The 19,891-nt window shown below is 49.7% G+C and overlaps 9 protein-coding genes across 9 annotated transcripts; 2 read left to right on the plus strand and 7 right to left on the minus strand.

Moving 5' to 3' along the window:
• Positions 1–223: 223 nt before the first annotated feature.
• On the minus strand, positions 224–952 carry M437DRAFT_77343 (uncharacterized protein; the record flags this gene model as incomplete). The annotated part of the gene is made up of 1 exon (XM_041026788.1): positions 224–952. One exon carries the CDS (start codon positions 950–952, stop codon positions 224–226), a length of 729 nt encoding a protein of 242 aa, XP_040877273.1.
• A 2,172-nt stretch (positions 953–3,124) lies between these two features.
• M437DRAFT_54647 (uncharacterized protein) lies at positions 3,125–5,787 on the minus strand (the record flags this gene model as incomplete). Its single annotated transcript, XM_041022732.1, has 6 exons — positions 3,125–3,363; positions 3,414–3,829; positions 3,883–4,882; positions 4,930–5,440; positions 5,477–5,586; positions 5,643–5,787. The coding sequence occupies 6 exons, from the start codon at positions 5,785–5,787 to the stop codon at positions 3,125–3,127; spliced, it is 2,421 nt and encodes an 806-aa protein (XP_040877274.1).
• Positions 5,788–6,322: 535 nt separating this feature from the next.
• M437DRAFT_86724 (uncharacterized protein) lies at positions 6,323–7,297 on the minus strand (the record flags this gene model as incomplete). The annotated part of the gene is made up of 3 exons (XM_041028514.1): positions 6,323–6,647; positions 6,697–6,796; positions 7,291–7,297. 3 exons carry the CDS (start codon positions 7,295–7,297, stop codon positions 6,323–6,325), a joined length of 432 nt encoding a protein of 143 aa, XP_040877275.1.
• Positions 7,298–8,005: 708 nt separating this feature from the next.
• M437DRAFT_77345 (uncharacterized protein) lies at positions 8,006–10,006 on the plus strand (the record flags this gene model as incomplete). Its single annotated transcript, XM_041026789.1, has 6 exons — positions 8,006–8,044; positions 8,075–8,257; positions 8,308–8,557; positions 8,621–9,470; positions 9,524–9,721; positions 9,775–10,006. The coding sequence occupies 6 exons, from the start codon at positions 8,006–8,008 to the stop codon at positions 10,004–10,006; spliced, it is 1,752 nt and encodes a 583-aa protein (XP_040877276.1).
• Positions 10,007–10,653: 647 nt separating this feature from the next.
• Positions 10,654–12,223, minus strand: M437DRAFT_54479 (inorganic phosphate transporter; the record flags this gene model as incomplete). The annotated part of the gene is made up of 3 exons (XM_041022700.1): positions 10,654–11,586; positions 11,660–11,995; positions 12,050–12,223. The coding sequence occupies 3 exons, from the start codon at positions 12,221–12,223 to the stop codon at positions 10,654–10,656; spliced, it is 1,443 nt and encodes a 480-aa protein (XP_040877277.1).
• A 607-nt stretch (positions 12,224–12,830) lies between these two features.
• Positions 12,831–14,109, minus strand: M437DRAFT_77347 (PEBP-like protein; the record flags this gene model as incomplete). Its single annotated transcript, XM_041026790.1, has 2 exons — positions 12,831–13,549; positions 13,602–14,109. 2 exons carry the CDS (start codon positions 14,107–14,109, stop codon positions 12,831–12,833), a joined length of 1,227 nt encoding a protein of 408 aa, XP_040877278.1.
• Positions 14,110–14,594: 485 nt separating this feature from the next.
• M437DRAFT_54644 (50S ribosomal protein L4) lies at positions 14,595–15,272 on the plus strand (the record flags this gene model as incomplete). The annotated part of the gene is made up of 1 exon (XM_041022731.1): positions 14,595–15,272. A coding segment is annotated over one exon (678 nt), but the record flags the coding sequence as incomplete, so codon positions are not given.
• A 39-nt stretch (positions 15,273–15,311) lies between these two features.
• M437DRAFT_77349 (uncharacterized protein) lies at positions 15,312–16,016 on the minus strand (the record flags this gene model as incomplete). Its single annotated transcript, XM_041026791.1, has 1 exon — positions 15,312–16,016. The coding sequence occupies one exon, from the start codon at positions 16,014–16,016 to the stop codon at positions 15,312–15,314; it is 705 nt and encodes a 234-aa protein (XP_040877280.1).
• Positions 16,017–16,406: 390 nt separating this feature from the next.
• On the minus strand, positions 16,407–18,704 carry M437DRAFT_54871 (alpha-galactosidase; the record flags this gene model as incomplete). The annotated part of the gene is made up of 2 exons (XM_041022761.1): positions 16,407–18,586; positions 18,638–18,704. The coding sequence occupies 2 exons, from the start codon at positions 18,702–18,704 to the stop codon at positions 16,407–16,409; spliced, it is 2,247 nt and encodes a 748-aa protein (XP_040877281.1).
• Positions 18,705–19,891: the final 1,187 nt, after the last annotated feature.

The raw sequence follows: 19,891 nt of genomic DNA on the forward strand, positions 1-19,891 counted from the left end.
AGCGATCCTGCATTATAGAGCTATAGGCAAAGTCGCTCGCCTCAGTCAGAGCTGATTGCCACTGTAACCATATGCCTTGGTATTTGTTAACAAAAAGGGATAGTCCTGCTGAGGGAAGGGCGTCACACCTCATCTGTTACGTCCCAAAATGACACCCTCCGATATTCGGGCATCACTCTCCATCGAGCTTGCAGCCAGCATCCTCGCAGAGAGCGAGCGGTCCCTAGATGATATTGACAACGGAGGCCATGAAAGCGACCAGAGGAACTGCCATGACAGCGCTTCCCAATGTAGCTATACGCATAGCTCCACTTGTATCTCCCTCCTTCTGACTAGTGCATGCCTTGTTCGGCGCATCAGCTGCACTGCTAACGTTGGCTGGATTACAGGTCACAGCTTTGGCCGTGGCTTCATCTGTTTTCACAGGGTTGATGGTGCCAGAGATATCATCAGAGCCCTCGCCGTCTTTAATTGGCGCACAAGCTTCGATAAAGGTTCCATCTGTCAAAGCTGCACTGCCACTAGGGCAGCCACTAAGTGTGCCTGATACACAGCGGAAGTTTGGCGTGAAGACCACGTATCCGGCAGTACCATTCTGGATTCTTTGGGTCGAAACTGATGAGATGTTGTTGCTCATAGATTCTGTGAAGTCGACTGAAGGATCTGACGAGCTAATCAAAGCGAAAAGGTCGGGGACGGTGCCATCATCGAGTCCAGAGACGTTTACAAAGCGGTTCACAGTGACGAAGCCACCAACCGGAACATCACAGGGGTTGCTGCCGCTGCAAACCACTCCAGTGCTGATGATGAACGGCGAAGGGCCTGGCAGAGTGTATGCTTGTCTCTGCGTGCTGAAGTTTGAACAGGTTGCACGGCTGAGGATTGAATCGGAAGCCAGCACAGTGATGGGCATTAGCAAGCAAGTACTAAGCAACGAGAATGAAAGTGTCATGCTGAGTGGATTGGAATTGGAAGTGTGAAGTGAAAAGTCAGAGAGATCTAAAAAGCCAGGTAGATGGGGGCTTCGTCGAGCCTGTTGTTATTGAGCACTGGCACTCACTGTACGCTCCAACGGTGGATCCTGATCGCACTGAGGCAGATTCCTAGCAACTACGGGCGCAAGTACACTAGTGCGCATCCTTCAAGAAACATGCTTACGGTGGGCACTCAGAACAAACTAGTGCTTGGCGCCTCTTGGTGCCAAGCTCGTACTCGCCTCGACTTCAAGATCTATTGCAGATCTCTATATGCTTCCGGTACACGGCGGGTGGCTTTCTGGCGACTCGTGCATTATTATGTACTACCAGTTTGGGCCATGAGGTTGGCGCGGTCAGGCCTCCGTCATGAATCGCGATGAACCACCTAGTCATCACTCATGATTGATCATCAGTTCCGTCGATCATCATGCTCCTGCTGTGTGTATTCCTGAATCGACTTTCTCGATGGGGTTAGGAGTGTCCATACATCCTAGATATCTGGAGTCGAAGGGTCGCGACTGGTCCATCGAGCTACTTCACCATGAAATATCACAGTCCTCGCACCGTAAGAGTTTGATCGAGATCTCGGTCTGGCGATTCTCAATGCCGCGGAAGATCTCCTACTCACAACGTCAGATGTTCCTGACCTGCCAGGTGCATCAAGCTTGCCAAGCTTGCAGATCTGGCGAGCTAGTAGGAACACAAGTCTATCATTGACACTCCGACATGGGTCGCACCAAGGGATGCGGAGGTCTGTAATTAGATGATACTGACTAATGAGAGGTTCTTCAGACAGGTTATAAACGATCGGTCTTGGTCGACGATCGCTGAGGACGATCACAGACTTCTGCGCGCCTTGGTTACTAGGCTCATGTTCTGCAAGCCAAGGAATTGCGCGCCCGGAGTGAGTCATTGGCTCCGCCAACTCGGATCTCGGCCGCGATCCTTTCTTGCCCTGACACCTCACAGCGCTGTAACCGGTGGCATCCTGCCGATACTAACTCTATTCAAACTTCACGCCCCAAGCTCATCATTGCATACCGTCATACCATCAGAATCACATAGTCTCGGCCGTAGTGTTATACCAACGAAAACAGTCATCATTACTATGTTTAGAGTAGTTGGAGCCACGGCATTGCATTCTGGTGTTATGCGATAGGCTGCCACGTGATACAATCTGCGGATAGATGGATCGAGAGTGAGTAAGTTCCTGGTGGCATTGATATCAATGTAGGCTGCTGCCGGTCCCTCAGTCAGGGCGGTGTTCTGCAGGGTCATCGCAGTCAAGTAATCGATGAGTTGAACTGCAAAGCTGGCCGTCTGGTTGGAGTTGTAACCGTAGTCACTGCTATCCCAAAGTTGAGATGAGCTTGAAAATCCTCCAGAACTCCGGGCAGTAATATCATCGCTTAGACTCGTGAGCGTGAAATTACCAGGGACTCGATGTCTGCTGTAAGCTTCGTAGGCAATAACGTTAGAGGGATTCCAGCAAGAATAACAACCAATGCAAGAATGCCAAGACAGATGAAAGGGAGTCTGCCATTGCCAAATAGATTTTTGAGCTTCACAGAGTTGTAGCTTGCATCGATGTGCAGCTAGCTTTGACCACAGGTTGCGGCTGCTGCGAGGCTGTTGATCAAGAAATCAGAGTGGAGAAGGTAATCGGGCCAAATCACAAGTGTATGATTAATTCGGACCTCAGCAAGACTGGGTATGCTTCTGCAAAGGGATCATACAGTCAGCATGTGCAACTACAAACTTGACCTACAATCCCGTCAAATGATAGCTGCAAACTATGCTCACCCAGGAGATAGACGCCAGATACTTGGAGATATCTCAGCTCCTTGTCGATCATCTATTGGTGGCGTGAACCAGATCACACGTTCTCGTGCACTGCTTGGGCTACGCCACGATTGACTTGCGTCGGTTGAGACAGTTTCATACATTTGCGGTCTGTCGACGGTGATCCGTATTCTGTCGAGGGCGGTGTTTCATCCGTTCAACGCATGGCCAAGATCACCTTGAACTTTCACAAGCTTCCGGGCTATGCTGTCTTCAGCATTTCTGACCAGGGCAGGCTGAAGTTTGAACTTAGAAGAAGGTTGCACTTCCATTACGAGCAAGCGAACAGCGCTTGCGCCATATTTCTAGACCTTAGCCTGAAGCAACATGCCCCGATACATCGCCAACCCTTGCCCGATGATGTTAATGAACGGCCATTGAGAATTGCTCTTGAAGAAGTGCGCCCAAATCTTGAGCACGGCAAGAGCAATGTCATCAGTGTTGCGATAATCTATGGCCTCGGGCGGCTCCTCGTCAAAGTCAACGACTGCGTATGCTTCTTCAACGATACACTTGACCCAGTATAGAATCCGTTCTTCGCTGTCTGAAATGTTGTCAGTACATGGATATCGTAACATTCTGATTAGTACGCACCATTCAGAGGATGTGTCGCTACACTACGTGTAAGTTTAAAAAGCCATTTGCTTAATAGTATTGCACAATCCAGGCTGGCTAGAGAATGCCTGACACTCCAGAAGAATGCTTGACTCTTTGCGACTCGATCAACACCGAGTCTGACTGGTATACCGAGCATATGTGTAGCATAGAGTAGAGCTGCGATGACACCTTCACTGCGATCAATCTCAGGGCATCGTCCTAGAGCTCTGGCAATGCGTTGCGGATCTCGGGATTGGAGTTGTCGATATGGGCCGAGGTTCAAATAGATACGAGCGTATGCCAGGGCAAGTAATGAACTCGAAGTGAAAGGAATTGGCCCGTTCTCGTTGTTTGGATCCAGTGAAGATTCTGGTGCCTGTTGCCAGCCTGAAGTCCAGCATCGCAAGCCCCGTCTATAACAGAAGGTTAGCGCCACGATAGTTAAGGAGATTTGATGATTCCTTACTCGAGCTTCTCTACTTCTTCAGGCGGAAGAGCTGCCATATCACTCATGACTGGCAAGCTTAGATCTCTGACGATGTGAATCCTCTGTATCAGCCCATGTAGGAGAACGTAATTTCCAAGAGGTGTAGGTATCGGATCGAGTCTAGCAGGCGCATTCTTCTGGTCCAACAGAAGAGACAAAGCTTCTTTGAAATATAGCTGTGATTTGGGAATGGCTCGTCTTGCTGCATCCCATAACACGGCCGACGAAGCGTTCCACTCCAGAGTCGAACAGGGTAGACGAAGTCCCACCTCATTACTTCGGAGAGGAGGATACACATCATATGCGATGCTGTGTGTGTGGAGAAATGAGAATGCAACCAGCTTTGTACGACGAGTAGACTCCTCTGCGATCCATGCATGCCACTCCTGATCGAGTGGTAAAGCTGCGTCTGACGTTGCAACTTCGTGCAACCCCTCACTTCTGAGGTATTGCGTCAGAGTCTCTTGTACTGCAAAAGCTTGACGAACCATTGCTGGTTTGGCGTCCCATGTTGCATAGCCCATGAGCGTGAGTAGGGCCCTAATATTCTCAATAGAGGACGACTTGGTTGTCATGCTCGTGATATGATGACTATCACTTTCGACTGCATGCGAGCTTGCATGAGAATCATGACTCTCTGATGACTCCGCCAACTTGTGCATAATGAGAGCCTTGCCTGCGAAGAAGAGTTGTTCTGCCGCTCGTTTCTCGAAACAATATTGCGCTCCAATCGCGGCGAGGCCAAAGATGACCTCGACTGGATGATCTTCAAGCCGCCAGGTTGAGACATGTATGAATGGCATGTGAGGATGAAAGCCACCAAAGAAAGACTTGATGTACCTAGTCAGAGAATGACGGGACGGTAGTCGAAAGTTTGGGTCAATGATATGGAGAGACAAGCTGATCGTGCGTTCGAGCTTGGTACGTTGCTCTTCCGTCACATCAAAACGTCTAGCTTCTGGATCAACAGCACGAGGATCTGTTGGGGTGAGTATTGATAAGTCATGGCGTGGTCTCAGAACTTACTTGGTAAATCACAGACATTTTCTGTCGGTCTGTCTTTGGTAGGAGCTGATGGTAGCCATGAGCTGAATGGCGATCCAGCTCGTGTCCGCACATCCATACTGGAAGGTGTAGGTCGTTGCAATTCCCTAATGGCTGTCGAGTCGACAGGTTCCTCGAGTCTCTCGAGGATCGGACTCCAATCAACACACAGGCCAACGCCATCAAGGAAACTTGCAAAATCGCGGAAGTGCATATCAGGGTCGATGCCCGCTAGGTCTAAGGATGACACAGCATCGGCTGAACTCACAATATCACTGATGCCTGGCAATGGTGTTGGCAGAGATGCTGCATCGTAATATCTGGTTTGGAGCGAGTTTTGTGGCTGCTCGATAGGCGGCACAAAGGCAGTCTGATGAAGTACCGTCACTTGAGGATGCGAATTCTTCCGTGCAAGATCTTGCAGCTCAAGGGCAGGAGCAGCTACATGTATTGAATCACCGGAGCCGCTTTCCTCGCTCGGTGGATCTTGCGGCTTCTGAAATGCATCGGTTCTGATCGATGTAGCGACTGGTAAGCCCTCGTTCGGGTCATGCCCACTCACTCTCTGGTGTCGCGTGAGGAGATCTCGTCGCCCGAATGAAGCGCCGCAGTTGCATGAGAAAGGCTTCTCCTTGGTATCTGATTACATCGCTATGAACGAAACATCCCGCTCAAGCATGAACTGGCGCACTTACGGGTTCGTACATGGCGCGACAGATGTTCGGTTCGTTTGAAGGTCCGTCCACAATGGGGACACACTCGTGCATTGCCGCCTCCGACAGAAGTGTCGACCTTCCGACGCTTGTTCGTGGAGACTATGGATTCTGGGGCTTCTGACATGTCGGCTCGTTGCTGGTGTTTGGAGAACAGGTGGAGATGAACGAGCGGCTGGTTGGGGCATGGTTGAGCATTGGGGAGCCATTACCCCGCACCAACCCCAATCCATTCGCCCGGAGCGCGGATGTGCTTACTCCAAAAGGCAACCAAGGTCATTCAAAGAACAACGAGCACTCTTCGTCAAGAATATATCGTTCATCAATCTTGTGAATGCTGTATGTTTGCTGCGTCCCTAGTCAAACACGTGATTCGCCAGGTTAATGGATCATCACTCGAAGAAGACCAATGTTGCCGTATGCGGTGTGGAATGAATGTTGTTCTGTGCCCTCAGCCAAGTGGGACACCCGTAGACTCATACAGTCGACGACAACGCCTTGTGACATGCTTTGAATAGCACAAAATGCTAAGAGCAATCTTCTACTTGTATGTTTCCACATTTTTGATGTTCGTATCAAGTCTATCATACGTGCCGGAGGCTGGAAGGTTGATTTCTTTTTGGTAACAGGGTTATCCCCACAGCAATTTTTTATTTTCGGTTTTACAACTTCGACTTTGACTTGACATCCTCCTCTCTGCCAGCAAGATTTGGGTGTGCAGCCTTGACAGGTCTTGTCACAGCATAGAAGGCCAGACCAGCTGACTTTGTCGAGAATTGCACCTTGCTTCCAACATAGAAGAAAGCAAAGTCTCCAGGTACCAAGTGATGCGTCACACCAGTGGCTTCATCCAGCACATCAATTTGCCCGCTGATCACATACTTGGTCTCCTCGCAGGTATAGTGCAGAGGATAAGCTTTGCCCTTTTCAATCTTGTAGAATCCTGATGTCAAGTATGATGGCGAATCGGTTGTACTTGTGCGGATGCTTGGTCGTGTCAGATCTGGGATATCTCGAATCAAGCCACATATCTTACGAATGAAAGTCGGCGACGGTAGCATTCTCTCCAGCAGGGAATGGAATGAACTCATGGCCTGCGCCCTTGATGATGGTAAGAGGAACGAGATTTCCAGACACTGAGAAGAAGTTAATCGCGACCGTCGAAGAAGCGGAATTCGACACCGCAGTGCCGACACAAGAGAAACGTACTGTTAGCGATTCCGTGATGTTGCGATTTGATGCAAATAGAGGATATACAGGATGAACCAATCTTCAAATACTATAAAGACATTTCGCCGGACTCTACTACCACAACGCGTTGTCGGGGAACGATTGTCCAAATGGGGTTGCGGCTTCCATTTTTCGCAAAGACATTCTCAAGCAGGCATGATTGCTGAGAACATCGCGTGCGCCCAGGATGGTCGTCGACAGAAGACTTCCTACATATACCCAAAGGAAGACAAGACGACCATACAAAAGTCATAAGAGCACCGATGCTCGTTGCTGTTGTCGCGTGAGCACCTTGTCGCGAAACCATCTTCCGGAGAATGCTCGGCATGAAGAGCAGAAACATCCGGTATCCGAGGAATTGCTCACTCTTTCAATTTCGACAAGTCTACGCATCTCTGACGCCTCATAAGCTCTACGGCGAACGCCTAATCGCACCACTACTCAAGCAACGGATGTTCCGGCTTTAAACTCAATGAGCTTTTCAAGACCAGATGCTGTATCTTGCGCTACCGTGAGCCGCTAGCGTCCTGTCAAAAATTTTCGGACTCTTGCCAGATGCGACTACCATGGAAAAGTTCCTATGACGGGCTTCTGCAGTTCGGCGTCCAGGCTAAGCTCTTGAGTTCCAGACTAGTTCTAGGTCTTTGTGGAAGGGATCCGGGGGAAGCGATGCTGCGGAGGTGCGAGGGTTCTTATCTATACTTCCAACGCCTCGACGTGTACCAACCGGGACCCTTGCTATCTCTGGCTTCTCAGCTGCGATTTTGCTATCAATGCGTCGCGTCCAATCGGCTGCATAAGCCCCGGACAGAAGCAAGTATGAAAGGAACGATACTAGCTATCGAGTAAGGCTATCGAGTAAGGCGGCGCGGTCGAATACTCCGATCGAGTAAGGCCATCGAGTAAAGTGGCGCGCTGAGATACTCACGCTCTGCAAAATTTCGAGGTTCTGGCCTATTTTCTTGTTCGACGAGATATGCACGCTGAGATAAGAAATGTCTTCACTTTCGGATTGCACCGCTTGATCGACTGGTATATCATGCGCTTGTCTGCCCTCGTTTCAAGCGCTTTGTTCAGCTAATTACTCAGATTCATTATTTCATCTATCCTTCAACATGGGCTACGAAGACGTCAAAGGTGACGCCTCTGGCAAGGTCACTCAACACAGTGTTGAACCTGTCCAGCTGGGCGACTCTTCACCCTACACACGTCGCACTCCACGATTCAAGCTTGCCGTGGATCAAGAACCCAGCAGTTTCGCTACGAACCCCAATGCATCCAATGCTGATTTCGATCCTATTCCGCCATCCAAGCGTACCTGGACCTGGAAGGCCTATGTCGCATACTGGATGGCTGACGCCTGGGCTGTACGTGAACCCACAACCAACGTCTGATATCTTTGCTAATCTTAAAACAGGTCAGCAACTGGGAGGTCGCCTCATCCATGATCGCTGGCGGTCTGAGCTGGAGAATGGCAATTGGCGCCTGCGTTCTCGGTAACTTCGTCATGGGTCTGGTCATCACCATGAACGGCAGAATTGGAGCCCACCTCCACACTCCATTCCCTATCATCGCGCGTGTGTCATTCGGCTACTACTTCAGCTACTTTGTTGTCGTGTCACGCTGCATTCTTGCGATCATCTGGCTCGGTGTCCAGACTGTCACAGGTAAAGCCGCGGTGTTCCCCTGTCTAACCTTCTGACATTTTGCTAACCGTACCTTCGCTTTAGGTGGCCAATGCATGGTGGTCCTGCTGACTGCTATCTGGCCGAGCTTTGCACACATCCCCAACCACATTGCTGCCGATCAGGGCATTACTACCGCGGGAATGTGTGGTTTCGTGCTTTACTTCTTGCTCCAGCTCCCCTTCCTCTGCATTCCTTACACCAAGGTCCAATACTTCTTCGGCTTGAAGTCTATCATCGCACCCATCATCTTCCTTGCCGTCTTTGGCAGTACTCTACACAAGGCAGGAGGTACCATCAGCCACAGTCCAATTATCACTGAAGGACCAACTGTCAAAGGCTCTGTCTTGGTTTGGGCATTCTTCTCCAACCTCAACTCGGTTCTTGGCAACTATGCCACGCTTGGTCTCAACATTGCCGACTTTGCAAGATACGCCAACAAGAGGAGCGCACAAAACTGTCAAGCGTTTGTCATTCCCTTCATCTTCACCATCGTTGGTCTTCTTGGTATCTTCACTGCTGCAGCATCCGTAGTGGCCTATCCTGAAGAGGTCGCCAAAGAGGGAGGTCCCCTTTGGAACCCTGTCGTCATCGTCGGACTTTGGAGTGCTTCCGGATCTCACGCTGGCCGTGCTGCATCTGCCTTTGGTGCTATCGGATTGATCATCGTTACTCTCGGTATCAACATTTCTGCCAACTCGATCAGTGCAGCAAACGACCTTGTCTCTTTCTTCCCCAAGTACATCAACATCCGCCGTGGTCAGATTTTGGCCGCTATTATTGGTGCTTGGGCTTGTGTGCCTTGGAAAATCCTGGCTTCTGCTCAAAAGTTCCTGTCATTCTTGGGCGGATACACCATCTTCCTTGGCCCAATGACCGCCATCATCATGACAGAGTGAGTTGTTTCGCATCTGCAGATGAATGTACAACATACTGACGAATATACAGTTACTACATCGTCCGTCGTGGCAATGTCTCGGTGCCAGAGATGTACAAGTTCGACGGCATCTACCGCTACTCCCCTAAGTTCGCCTCAAACTGGCGTGCAGTCCTTGCTCTCGTTATTGGCTTCTTGCCTCCTCTGCCTGGCTTTGCCGACAGCATTGACCAGGGCAACCTCAGTGTATCTCTTGGAGGTCAACACCTGTAAGTGACTGCCTAATAACGACAATGTCCACTCAGAACTGACTTCGTTATAGTTTCGCAATCGGCTACATGTACTCTTTCGTCGCTGCTGGTCTTTGCTACTGGGCATTGATGCGCTTCGCACCCGAGCAAGGCAGCAGATTGGATCATCAAATCACCGGCGAAGAGATCCTCATTGCAACCGACGAGAGAAACGGCAGGACCTGGGACAAGGAAGAGAAGAAGGGTTTCTCCGTCAAGAGCTGGATTTCCAAGCACACTGATAGCGATTCCAGTGTTGCTTAAAGGGTTAGACTGTGTTTAGACTGTGTTTAGATTCGGTGATTCGTATTGTGTTTAGATCAAGAATTGCTTAACGAGGAAAGGAATGCTATGAGATAGATGAATATAAAAGCTGCTGTTTTGTCACTCGCTTCCAGTAGAAACTTCGTCCTTGCCAAACCTCTCACTTCTCAAATGAATCTATCAGGTACTCTCATTCGTAGTGGGGAATGTTATCGCGTTGTTGCGAACAATGACTTTCTTGCGTCTTTGCATCTTCGCGATTGTGGTGCCTGCAGCAACAACAATGGCAACAGCAACAGCCATTTCCCCCTTCTGCCGTGCCTGTGTGCGAAAGCTTCTTTTGTCGTCTTCGCCGTTCTTGATCGAGGTTTCTGAGATGTTCGCGGTCCTCTGGTGTGCTGTGTACAGCCAAGGAGATTGTCAAGAAGCCAGCAGCCAAGAAGATGAGTGTATTGCCTATGATGGCGAGAGGAGGCCAGGGGTCATTGGCCATTGTTTTGATATGCGTCAACGAGATCAGGATAAAAAGATGGATCAAGAATTGTTCGAGAAGAATAAGAGACAATTAGAAGAACAGGATAGAATATTGATGTGGATGCAAAACCTCAAAGCGTTGGCAGAATCCTACGTCTCTACTTCGGCGGCTTCTATTCGCTTCCAGCACTCCCTTCCTCCTTCCCAAACCCTTCACTCCTGAGATAAATATTAAAACTCTCGTCTTCAGCGGCCAAATCAATGTCCTTTCCCTCAGGCAAGAAATAGTAAATCGCCGCTCCAAGCACCGACAACCCACCAAGCAGATAAAACGTCGATGCAGGACCTGCAGCATCTCTGATGGGTGTAAAGACCTGTGTTCCCACTGCAGCACCTGCTTTGCCAAATGCGGCGGAGATACCATAACTCATGCCTCGTACGGCTGTGGGATAGAGTTCTACACTCATGAGGCCGATGGTTGCGCCAGGACCCATGTGGCCGAAACATTGCATCAAGCCGTAGAGCACCACAAAAGCGGCAATGGCATTTTGGGTGAGCTTGGTGTAGCAGCCGCCAATAATGAAGCCGAGGACGATGTAGCCTGTCCATCCTGCAATACCAGTCCAACGACGTCCAATGCGGTTGCAAAGCCAACTGCCAACGACAGGACCAGGCACCGCCAAAAGCGCAAGAATAAACTGCCAGATTGCTGTCTGTCTGACATCCTTCCCTTTGACCACATTATTAATAATGACAGAACTCATGATCCCATTCGGAAAATTGATGAAATCGTAGAGGAAGAATGCTGCAGAGGTGCCTAGTAACCTCCATCCATATCTCTTCAAGACCAGTAGATATGGCGGAGATTTTTTGGTTTTGAAGTTGTTGCGGCGGAAGAGAATACCATCGCGCATACGGAAGCGGAGGAATGCGACAAAGAGAGGTAGGAAGATTGAAATGGCGTAGATGGCGTGGAAAGCTTTGCGAAGGTTGTTGTGACTGGCGGTGAGAGAGATTAGGTAGATGGCTGTGCAGATTGGCGCTGCGGATGTGGCCATGAGGGTTGAGGTGAGTACTTGGATGGGTCCTCTGATGTGATCGTAATGCTGTGTTTTGCTGTCAGCCAATCTTCTTTTCGAAGCGATGCCTGTTGGAAGTCATATCGAAGATCAATCATACCTCATTACTGCCTTCCAATGCAGCAGCAGCAGAAGGAGGATATTCACCTCCCACACCAACACCAGTAATTCCTCTCGCAATAGTCATATACCACATCATATCCGAAACACCCTGGCTTTGAACCTGAAACACCAGAGTGGAAAGCAAACTTCCAATCACAACCAGAGAAGAAGTGACCCAGAGTCCTCCACGTCGACTCCAGATATCGCAGGTGTAGCCAAGAACAATGATTCCAATGACAGCACCAACGAGCAAAGCATTTGATATCCTGGTCTGAATGGTTGAGGTGTATGCTTTTCCGAGAGTGTGGCTAAAGACTACATTTGTGTGTGAGGACTGTCGAATAGTCAGTATTAAATCAATTCAAGGTGTGTATGGGTCAAAACTCACCAGATTGTTTTGATATCCATCCGAGAAATTGGCAAGAGCGCTGGCAAAAATGACAAACCAAGAGATTTGCTTTGGGTTCCTCGAGATATCAGATTCAGTGTCCCAGACGGTGACTTCGGCATCTTTGGTCTTGTCTTCTTGATAATTCTCTGGTTCTACGGGGTTAACGGTCATCTCCACAGAAGAAGCCATATCTGCGACGACAAATGTGAGAAAGTCGCATTCGAGATGCGGCTCCTTGCCGCTTCTTATGTCTCCATATTGATTGTCGTCCTTGTCGTTGTCAGGGCTGTTGTTGAGTGTTGCCAGCTCCACTTTTCTCGGAAGACGATTGCCTGAATCCACGAGTTTTGATCATCTTCAGGTCAACAACTCCGTGGAGTATGGAGAATGGAGACAGGCAGTCATTCTGTTCATCCTTCTACATGGGGCCTACATCAATTCTTGTGCGACAAGCAGATTCATGTTGTTGCATACTCGAAGTACGATCAGGATGAACGCAAGAAGAGCAAGACGAAGTCCATTGCAAGACGCCGACAAAGAGCCGCGCGACCGATCATTACACAAAAGTGATGCGTGTATTTAACCAGAGTGCATGCAACGGACGATCATTGTTGAGATATAGAAATTGATTAGGAATCAAAGACAGCCAAATCGATCTTGTCACGAACCCTTATCTTTCGAGCTCCGAGGAGTCTTGACATCTAATAATGGACAAAGAAGTAGATGAATAATTTTGGTACACAACAAGGGATATATAGTACAAAAGGTATATCCAAGACTACCTGTATCTTGAACCAGGCAGCTTCTTGTATGGAAGAGGCTCAATCTTCTTCCTCTTGAATTCGACATCACCGCCAGGAATTCCAGCTCTTTGCATGACACCAGCAGTGCCTTCGTCATGTCTGCTTCTGAACATATTTACACCGACAGGCTTCAAGACGTGTCTGTCGACGAAGCTCCTCAGAATGAAATCGTCGTGCTCGTAACGCTGTGATAGGGCCTTTGCGTCCAGGATTTGGCCATCTTTTTGCTCGAGGACAAAGACTGACATGCGGCTGTATGCAAGACCCTTTTGAGTGTATGCAGGCAACCAGGGGAGAATGACTTGGTCGTCGGTCAACTTTCCGAGCGAGACGGAGGTCTGAGTAGGGGAGATTTTGATGTTGGAGGCGAGGAAGTGGCAGCGGTAATCAAAGGCGTCTGCCTCGACATTGGGCACATCGGGGTTTATAATGGCAATGGTGACATAGCGCTCGCCCTTGTCATAGGGTTGAATGTTGAGGTGGGCAGGGACTTCAGAGACTCTGCTGTCGACGAATTCACCAGGCTGGACGTCACGGGGACCAAAGGAAAGCTCGACATTGAGAGTGGGATCGATGGTGGGGAGGACGTCTGGCACGACATTCATCTGGGTGATGCGCTGCATGACGATCATGCGGTCGTACTGGCGCCACTTTTTGTCGGCGAGGTAGCGGTAGATGGGCTTGTCCATGTCGCCTGGCGTGTGTTAGTTGGAATGTCCTGTCGCATTTTTGAACTGTATTCATACCCTTGCCATCCTCAAACCTCCTCTTGACCATGGGATCGTCGATGTCTGCGTGAATCTTGAGTTGGTCCAAGTAGCGTTCCATGCTGTTGAGGCGGTGTTGTTGCCGTTGCTCATTCTGAGGCTCGACAGTCTGGGCCTTCAGTCTGGCAATCTTCTGGCGCTCAGCCTCAATGTCCTTGACCTTCTCTTCACGGTGTTGAATCAAGACTTTGCGGGCTTCTTGAAAACATTGGTAGGGCAATTGCTCAAAGGGGATGCGCGAGCCGGAGAGAATGGCCGCACGACGTCTGCGAGAACCGACGGGAGTAAGACCGCGGGTTTTGAGGAGTTTGCGCTCGGCTCTGGGAGTAAAGACATTGTCCTGGGCGAGAGATGAGGGCGGCGGAGTTTGTGTCGTTGCTGCTGCGGCAGCGGCAGGAGTCGAGGCGACGACTTCTTCGGCGACGGCAGCCGATGTCGAAAAGGCGCGAGCAGACAGCCCTCGTAGCGCCCGCGAGGAAGAGGCCATGATTGTGTTGGACGTGAAGATGATGTTCTTGTCGGCCGTGAATTTGGGAAGCCGCGAATGTCTGAAAGTCGACGCCAAGACCGACTTTTTCGTGTTCGACAAAGCCCCGACAAGGAAGTCACGACCTCTAGAGCAAACACACACAGACACATACAATGGCCACACGAAGAGCAGTCGTCACTTGCGCTCGCTGGAGAAGCGCTCCCTCGGTATGTCTCCTCTGAATGAACAAGAAAGACAAGACAAGCGACTAACAAGACGTTCAGGTGTTTGCGCGCGGGCTGGCCACCGAATCTCTACCCACATCCTCCTCCGACGCTCCTGCTGCCACTATCGCTCAAACATACAGCGATGCCGCTCTCTCGTCTACCGCCACTACTCCCGTCTTGAACGATCAATTCACCCCACCACCTCCTACACCCGCAGCCGAGTCTCGCCGCCCCTTCCAACAACCACAAAACCCTTTCCTCTCGACTGCTACGTGCACCATCCACGACTTCCCCAAGATTGAACCTAGAAGTTTTGTCACATACCCCAGCACACATCTCCTGCTGCCGCTACGTCGCGACATCTTGCACCGCGCAATCGTCTTTGAGGGAGATGCCACACGCCAGGGTACCGCAAGCACAAAATACCGTTCAGAAGTCCACGGTTCCAATCGCAAGGTCCGTCCGCAAAAGGGAACTGGTCGCGCTCGTCTTGGTGACAAGAAGTCGCCCATGCTGAGAGGTGGTGGTGTCGCCTTTGGTCCCAAGCCCAGAGATTTCAGCACAGAACTGCCCACCAAGATCTACGACCTGGCCTGGAGGACTGCTTTGAGTTACCGCTACAAGAAGGGCGAGTTGGTTGTTCTGGGTGGAGCTGCAGAGATTGACGTCGAGGGTCCTGGTGCTGCAAGGTGGTTGAAAGAGATGCTGCGATGGAACAAGTGGGGAAACCCAAGTGGTGGCAGTCTGTTCGTCACGGCCGAGCCTAGAGAGAAACTCTTCAATGCTCTACAACAACCTGGCATGGACAAGGAGGCTCGCGCTTTGAGTCTCGAAGACGTTGATGTCAAGGACTTGCTCGAGGGTGGTCGCATTGTCATTGAGAAGAAGGCGCTCGACAAGATCTTCCAGAAGCACTCGAGCGACCTGCAATCACGGGTCAAGCTTGTTGTCTAAGCGTCTTGTATTTTATTCATCTGTACAAATATACCACACTCAAGGCTTGGGCCCTTCATACATCAGATTGCCCATCCCCGCCAATTTCCCTTCAAACTTCTTGATTTCCTTCGTACCCTTGACAGCCTCAGCAGCCAGATCAATCTTCTGCAACAATTCCTCACACTCCTCAGCAGTAGCCCTTCTCCCACCCTTCTTCCTCGCCAAAACAATCTCCACCTTTTTGCCCTGGCCCAAAAACTCTTGCATCCTCTTCATCCTATGTCCCAAATCATTCTGATCAATCGCCCAATTCAGTTCCAGCGTTTTGGTGCCTTCTGCAGCCGCCTTTTGCTGTTTGAGTTTCTTTTTCTCCTTCTCTGCCTCGTATGCTGCTTTTTTGTCTTCGAGTTTGCAGACTGGGATCCATTCTTCCGTCCAATTTCCCGCAGGTGGTTGAGTTACGCAAATAATACGGTGGCTCTTGCGATCGATGGTAGCCAGGATATCGCGCAAGCGGGTTGGTGGTTGGAGGGAATCTGTTTCTGGGTCTACGAGTTGGATACGTCGGGCGGGGATTTCTTCATCCCAGAGGTGTTTGCGCTTTTCCGGGAGGCGTTTTCCTGCTGCTGCGAAAGAGCCAGTGGAACTGAAGGTGCGAGTGCTGGAGTGAAGTGGTTTGAAGGTTTGTGGGATTGGTCGTGCGCGTGTTGATAGCGCTGGTTGCACAAAGACGCGGTACAGCGCTTGCATTGAAGAGGACATGTGAGTGCGCATTGTGACTGGAGAGGTTGGTATGAGGAAAAATGACTTTTTGTTAGAGCTGAAATCGAGGTCAAGGGTGGTGACGAAGTTGAAGTTGCGCATGAGCTTCGGCTGCAATTTGCCCGATCGCCCGCGTCGTCTTTCGCTTCTCTTCTGACCCTTTTGCCATCTTGCACTTGATCGTTCGGACACAGCATCATTCACTCAGACCACACGGACATCTTACCGTCACAATCGGAAGAGACAGCTCGGAAACTGCCTAGACGATAACTTCTGCGTGGTCATAAACCAGTTCTGGAAACTTTCCTTGCATGTATCTGATTCTGATCAATAAATAAGAAAACAGTACTTTTACGATACTATTAGCCTCCCCTGAATATCTCCTACGACCTATTCTCTATACAACCAGATCAACATACTCTGATAATCAGCAATCTGCCACGCCAAATTCAATCCCCCATTCATCAAGGTATTCCCACTCAAAGTGCCATTATACAGATTGCTCGAATACCTCGCTGTGGCATTCAGACCCTGCATCCTCAAAGGCGGCGGCGCAGGTTTGATCATAGCTTGTTGCTGGAATGCAAACACCACTGCTGTATTCTCATCTTCAGAGACAAATTGCACGGCTGGCCAATTCGTGTCTCCAGGCCATGCAATGCGGTAGAAGGAGCCAGAGATGACGATAGGGTTGATTTTTTCGTGGGTAGCTAGAATGGAAGGGATGGCTGCGCGTTCTTCTTCGCTGAGGTCGACGGGGTTGAGTTCGAAGCCGAAGGAGCCACACATTAGTGCTACATGTGCGCGGTATTCGATTGAGATGTTGCGGTTGGTCAAGCCGTTGGGGACCTTGGATACGTGGCAAGCCATTGCAGAGGGAGGATATGCGAGTGAAGTGCCCATTTGAATAGTCAGACGGTCTGAGGCATCTGTATTGTCAGATGTCCATGATTGAGGATAGTAGTGCAAGATGCCTGCATCAAAGCGACCACCTCCAGAAGCACAACCTTCCCAAAGGATCGATGGGTAAGATCCTGTTAAATTGTCCATGACGCGGTACATGCCCAAGGTGTATGCATAGTCTGCAGCTGGCGACGACATCTCGTGAATGCCTCTGTTGTTGTCCCACTTGATATATGAAATGTTGGCAGACTTGATGATGTTCGAGATGGCATTGATGAGGTAATCTTGAACTTCTGGCAGTCCGAGGTTGAGAACCAACTGATTGCGAGTAAGTGTGCGTACATGATTGCCGGCATACATGACCCAATCAGGGTGCTCATGGTATAGTGTAGAGTTGGGGTTGACCATCTCTGGCTCGACCCAGATTCCAAACGAGAGGTCCTTGGTTGTGTTTGCCACTGCATAGCTGTCAACAGCATCAACATACGGCCCAAGACCATCCGGGAAACGAGCAGGGTTGGGAGTCCAATCTCCAAGTCCAGCAGTGTCATTTGTGCGCGCATATGGTGCAGTACCGAACCAACCATCATCCATGACAAACAAGTTGATACCAAGCTCAGCAGTCTCTTGAGCAAGAGTCTCGAGCGAAGTTTGATTGATGTCAGCGCCAAGGCCCTCCCACGAGTTGAGAAGAGCTGGTCTAGTCTCAAAGGTGTGGTTTGATCTGGAGAGATGGTTACGGTATAGGTCGTGGAAGGATCTCGACATGCCTCCGATACCCTGAGATGAATATATGCCGACAGCTTCAGGGGATTGGAATGTCTCGCCAGGTCCAACAGGAATACTAGCATGGAGTGGGTTCAAGCCGAGCAGGACACGAACTAGACCATGAGAGAATCGCTCAGCAGTTGCTGCAAAACTGCCAGTGTAGACGAGATTGAAGCCCCAAGCTTCTCCAGTAGTCTCGGTTGTAGTCGGCGAGTGGAGTGCAAAGAAGGGATTGTGAACGTGAGAAGAGTATCCCTCAGTACTTCTGAACCCAGTCTCGCCAAAGTCGACGTTTCTGATGACTCTGTTGGCTTCATGAGACCAATCGCCTTGCAACTCGAGCATCTTAAGGTCGAGGTTGGGCAGATCTGTACTGAAACTTGCTGCTCGTTCGATAGAGATGTTTTGAGTACCATTGTTCGTAATTTGGAAACTTCTTGCAATGGCATTGTACTCAGGAAAGACTGAGTATGACAGAGCAGCAGAGACATCCGAGTAGTTGTCGTAGAGCTTGACGATCAAGGTTGTGACATCCCCAGCATTGCCATATGTTGCAGGAAGTCCCATGAGTGCGGGCTTGCCTTGAACAATCTCATGGCTCTGATATGTGAAAGCAGAGACAGTATCGCCATCAGCATGACTGATATGAATCGCAGGAAGACGGAAATCGCTACGGCCGACATCTGGGAACTCGCGACGGACGTTGGTCAAGCCAGGAGTGCCGATGTTGTCAAGACCTGTTGACCAGCCACTGTTTGATATTTGAGCAGGACCCGTAAAATCATCTACTGGTCCACCAAAGTGGTCTGAGACGAGATCACCAGATCGAGGGTCGACGTGGAAGCGGTACGACACATCAGCGCCAGTCAAGGTGAAATTTGTACCCGTGGCAACGATGTCTAAAGCATGTTTTAGCATCCAAATCATTGTACTCTAGCATGTTAACGCACCTCCATTGACATAAGCTACGAGTCCAGCAGCCAGCGAAAGCTGGAACAGACGCTTAGTGGAAAACATCTCGAGTAAGCTATTGTCAGGAGGACTCCCAAGTCATTGAAGTAGGGCGCATTTTTTATATATATCACGACATAATCGGCAGAATACTGGCTTGGCTGCTCGTTGATCATGCGACAAAACTTGGAGATCGACATGAGATGTGGGGTAGGTTTTGGTAGAAGGGCTTGGACGGCGGAGCAAGTGGTGGATAAATCGATTGCCTTTCCGTCGTTCCTGCTGCGCACATGGCATGCCGTAGAAGTCAAGCATGTTTTCGGATGTAACCTCAGCGATCAGTCGGACCGAGTGTTGCATCGAAGTACAGGATGTGTGTTATATCGATTGCTCATATACCTTACCTTGCATCGTCTGCTCAGATAACTATTGACTTACCTAGCATCGCCATCAAAATCGCAGCGAACTCCTACGGTCATCATTTTCAGCTCGTTTTGGGTCTCAATGAGGCGTCCAAGCAGCTTGGCAGGCTCGTGTATACAGATGAAGAATAGAAAACTGGGACAAGGTGACGTTCGGGAAACATCCCCAGCCTCGTTTGTGGAGGTGAAGTCTCAAAAGCGGGGTGTGTGGTCGGGGCAGAAACACGGCCCGGCATCGCCATTTGAATTTTTTGTGACATCTATGCACTTTGTGAAAGTATGCATATAACCAATAATGTTTTACAAATCAACGACCTCTGTATCACTCTTCTCGGACGAATTCTCTTCCCTCTCTTGCCCATAAATCAAATTGGAATGGTCAAGGTTGAGTTTGCAACTTGTTTAGAAAGCATAAGATACAACAAGTCAAAGATAAACTTGCATTAAACTCAGAAACATGATCATAAGTTGGCGGTAACAGAGGATGGTCTCCAAAGCCTCGTTGCATGTATATATTCATATGTTCCCTGGCTCTCCTCCTACTTCATCTACCCTGCTCATCCTACAGGACTACCTGATAGATATCTTTGAACGAATGTATGGCGGTACAATATATGGCGATCTGTAAGTCAACCTCCGGTCGAAGCTTGTCAAATCCCACGATTAGTAACTGCAAGAGCAACACAGAGTAGGAATGCCGGATGTCCTTTGCCGAGTTTACAGAGTTGGATGACCGCTTGACAACTTTCTGATCTGATCGTGTGCATCCAGTGATACATGACGAATCCATCAAAGATGTTTCGAGTCGGCTTCAACAGCAAAGGTATATGA

This window comes from Aureobasidium melanogenum, assembly GCF_000721775.1.
Source record: "Aureobasidium melanogenum CBS 110374 unplaced genomic scaffold scaffold_20, whole genome shotgun sequence".
NCBI classification, from domain to species: Eukaryota; Fungi; Ascomycota; class Dothideomycetes; order Dothideales; family Saccotheciaceae; genus Aureobasidium; species Aureobasidium melanogenum.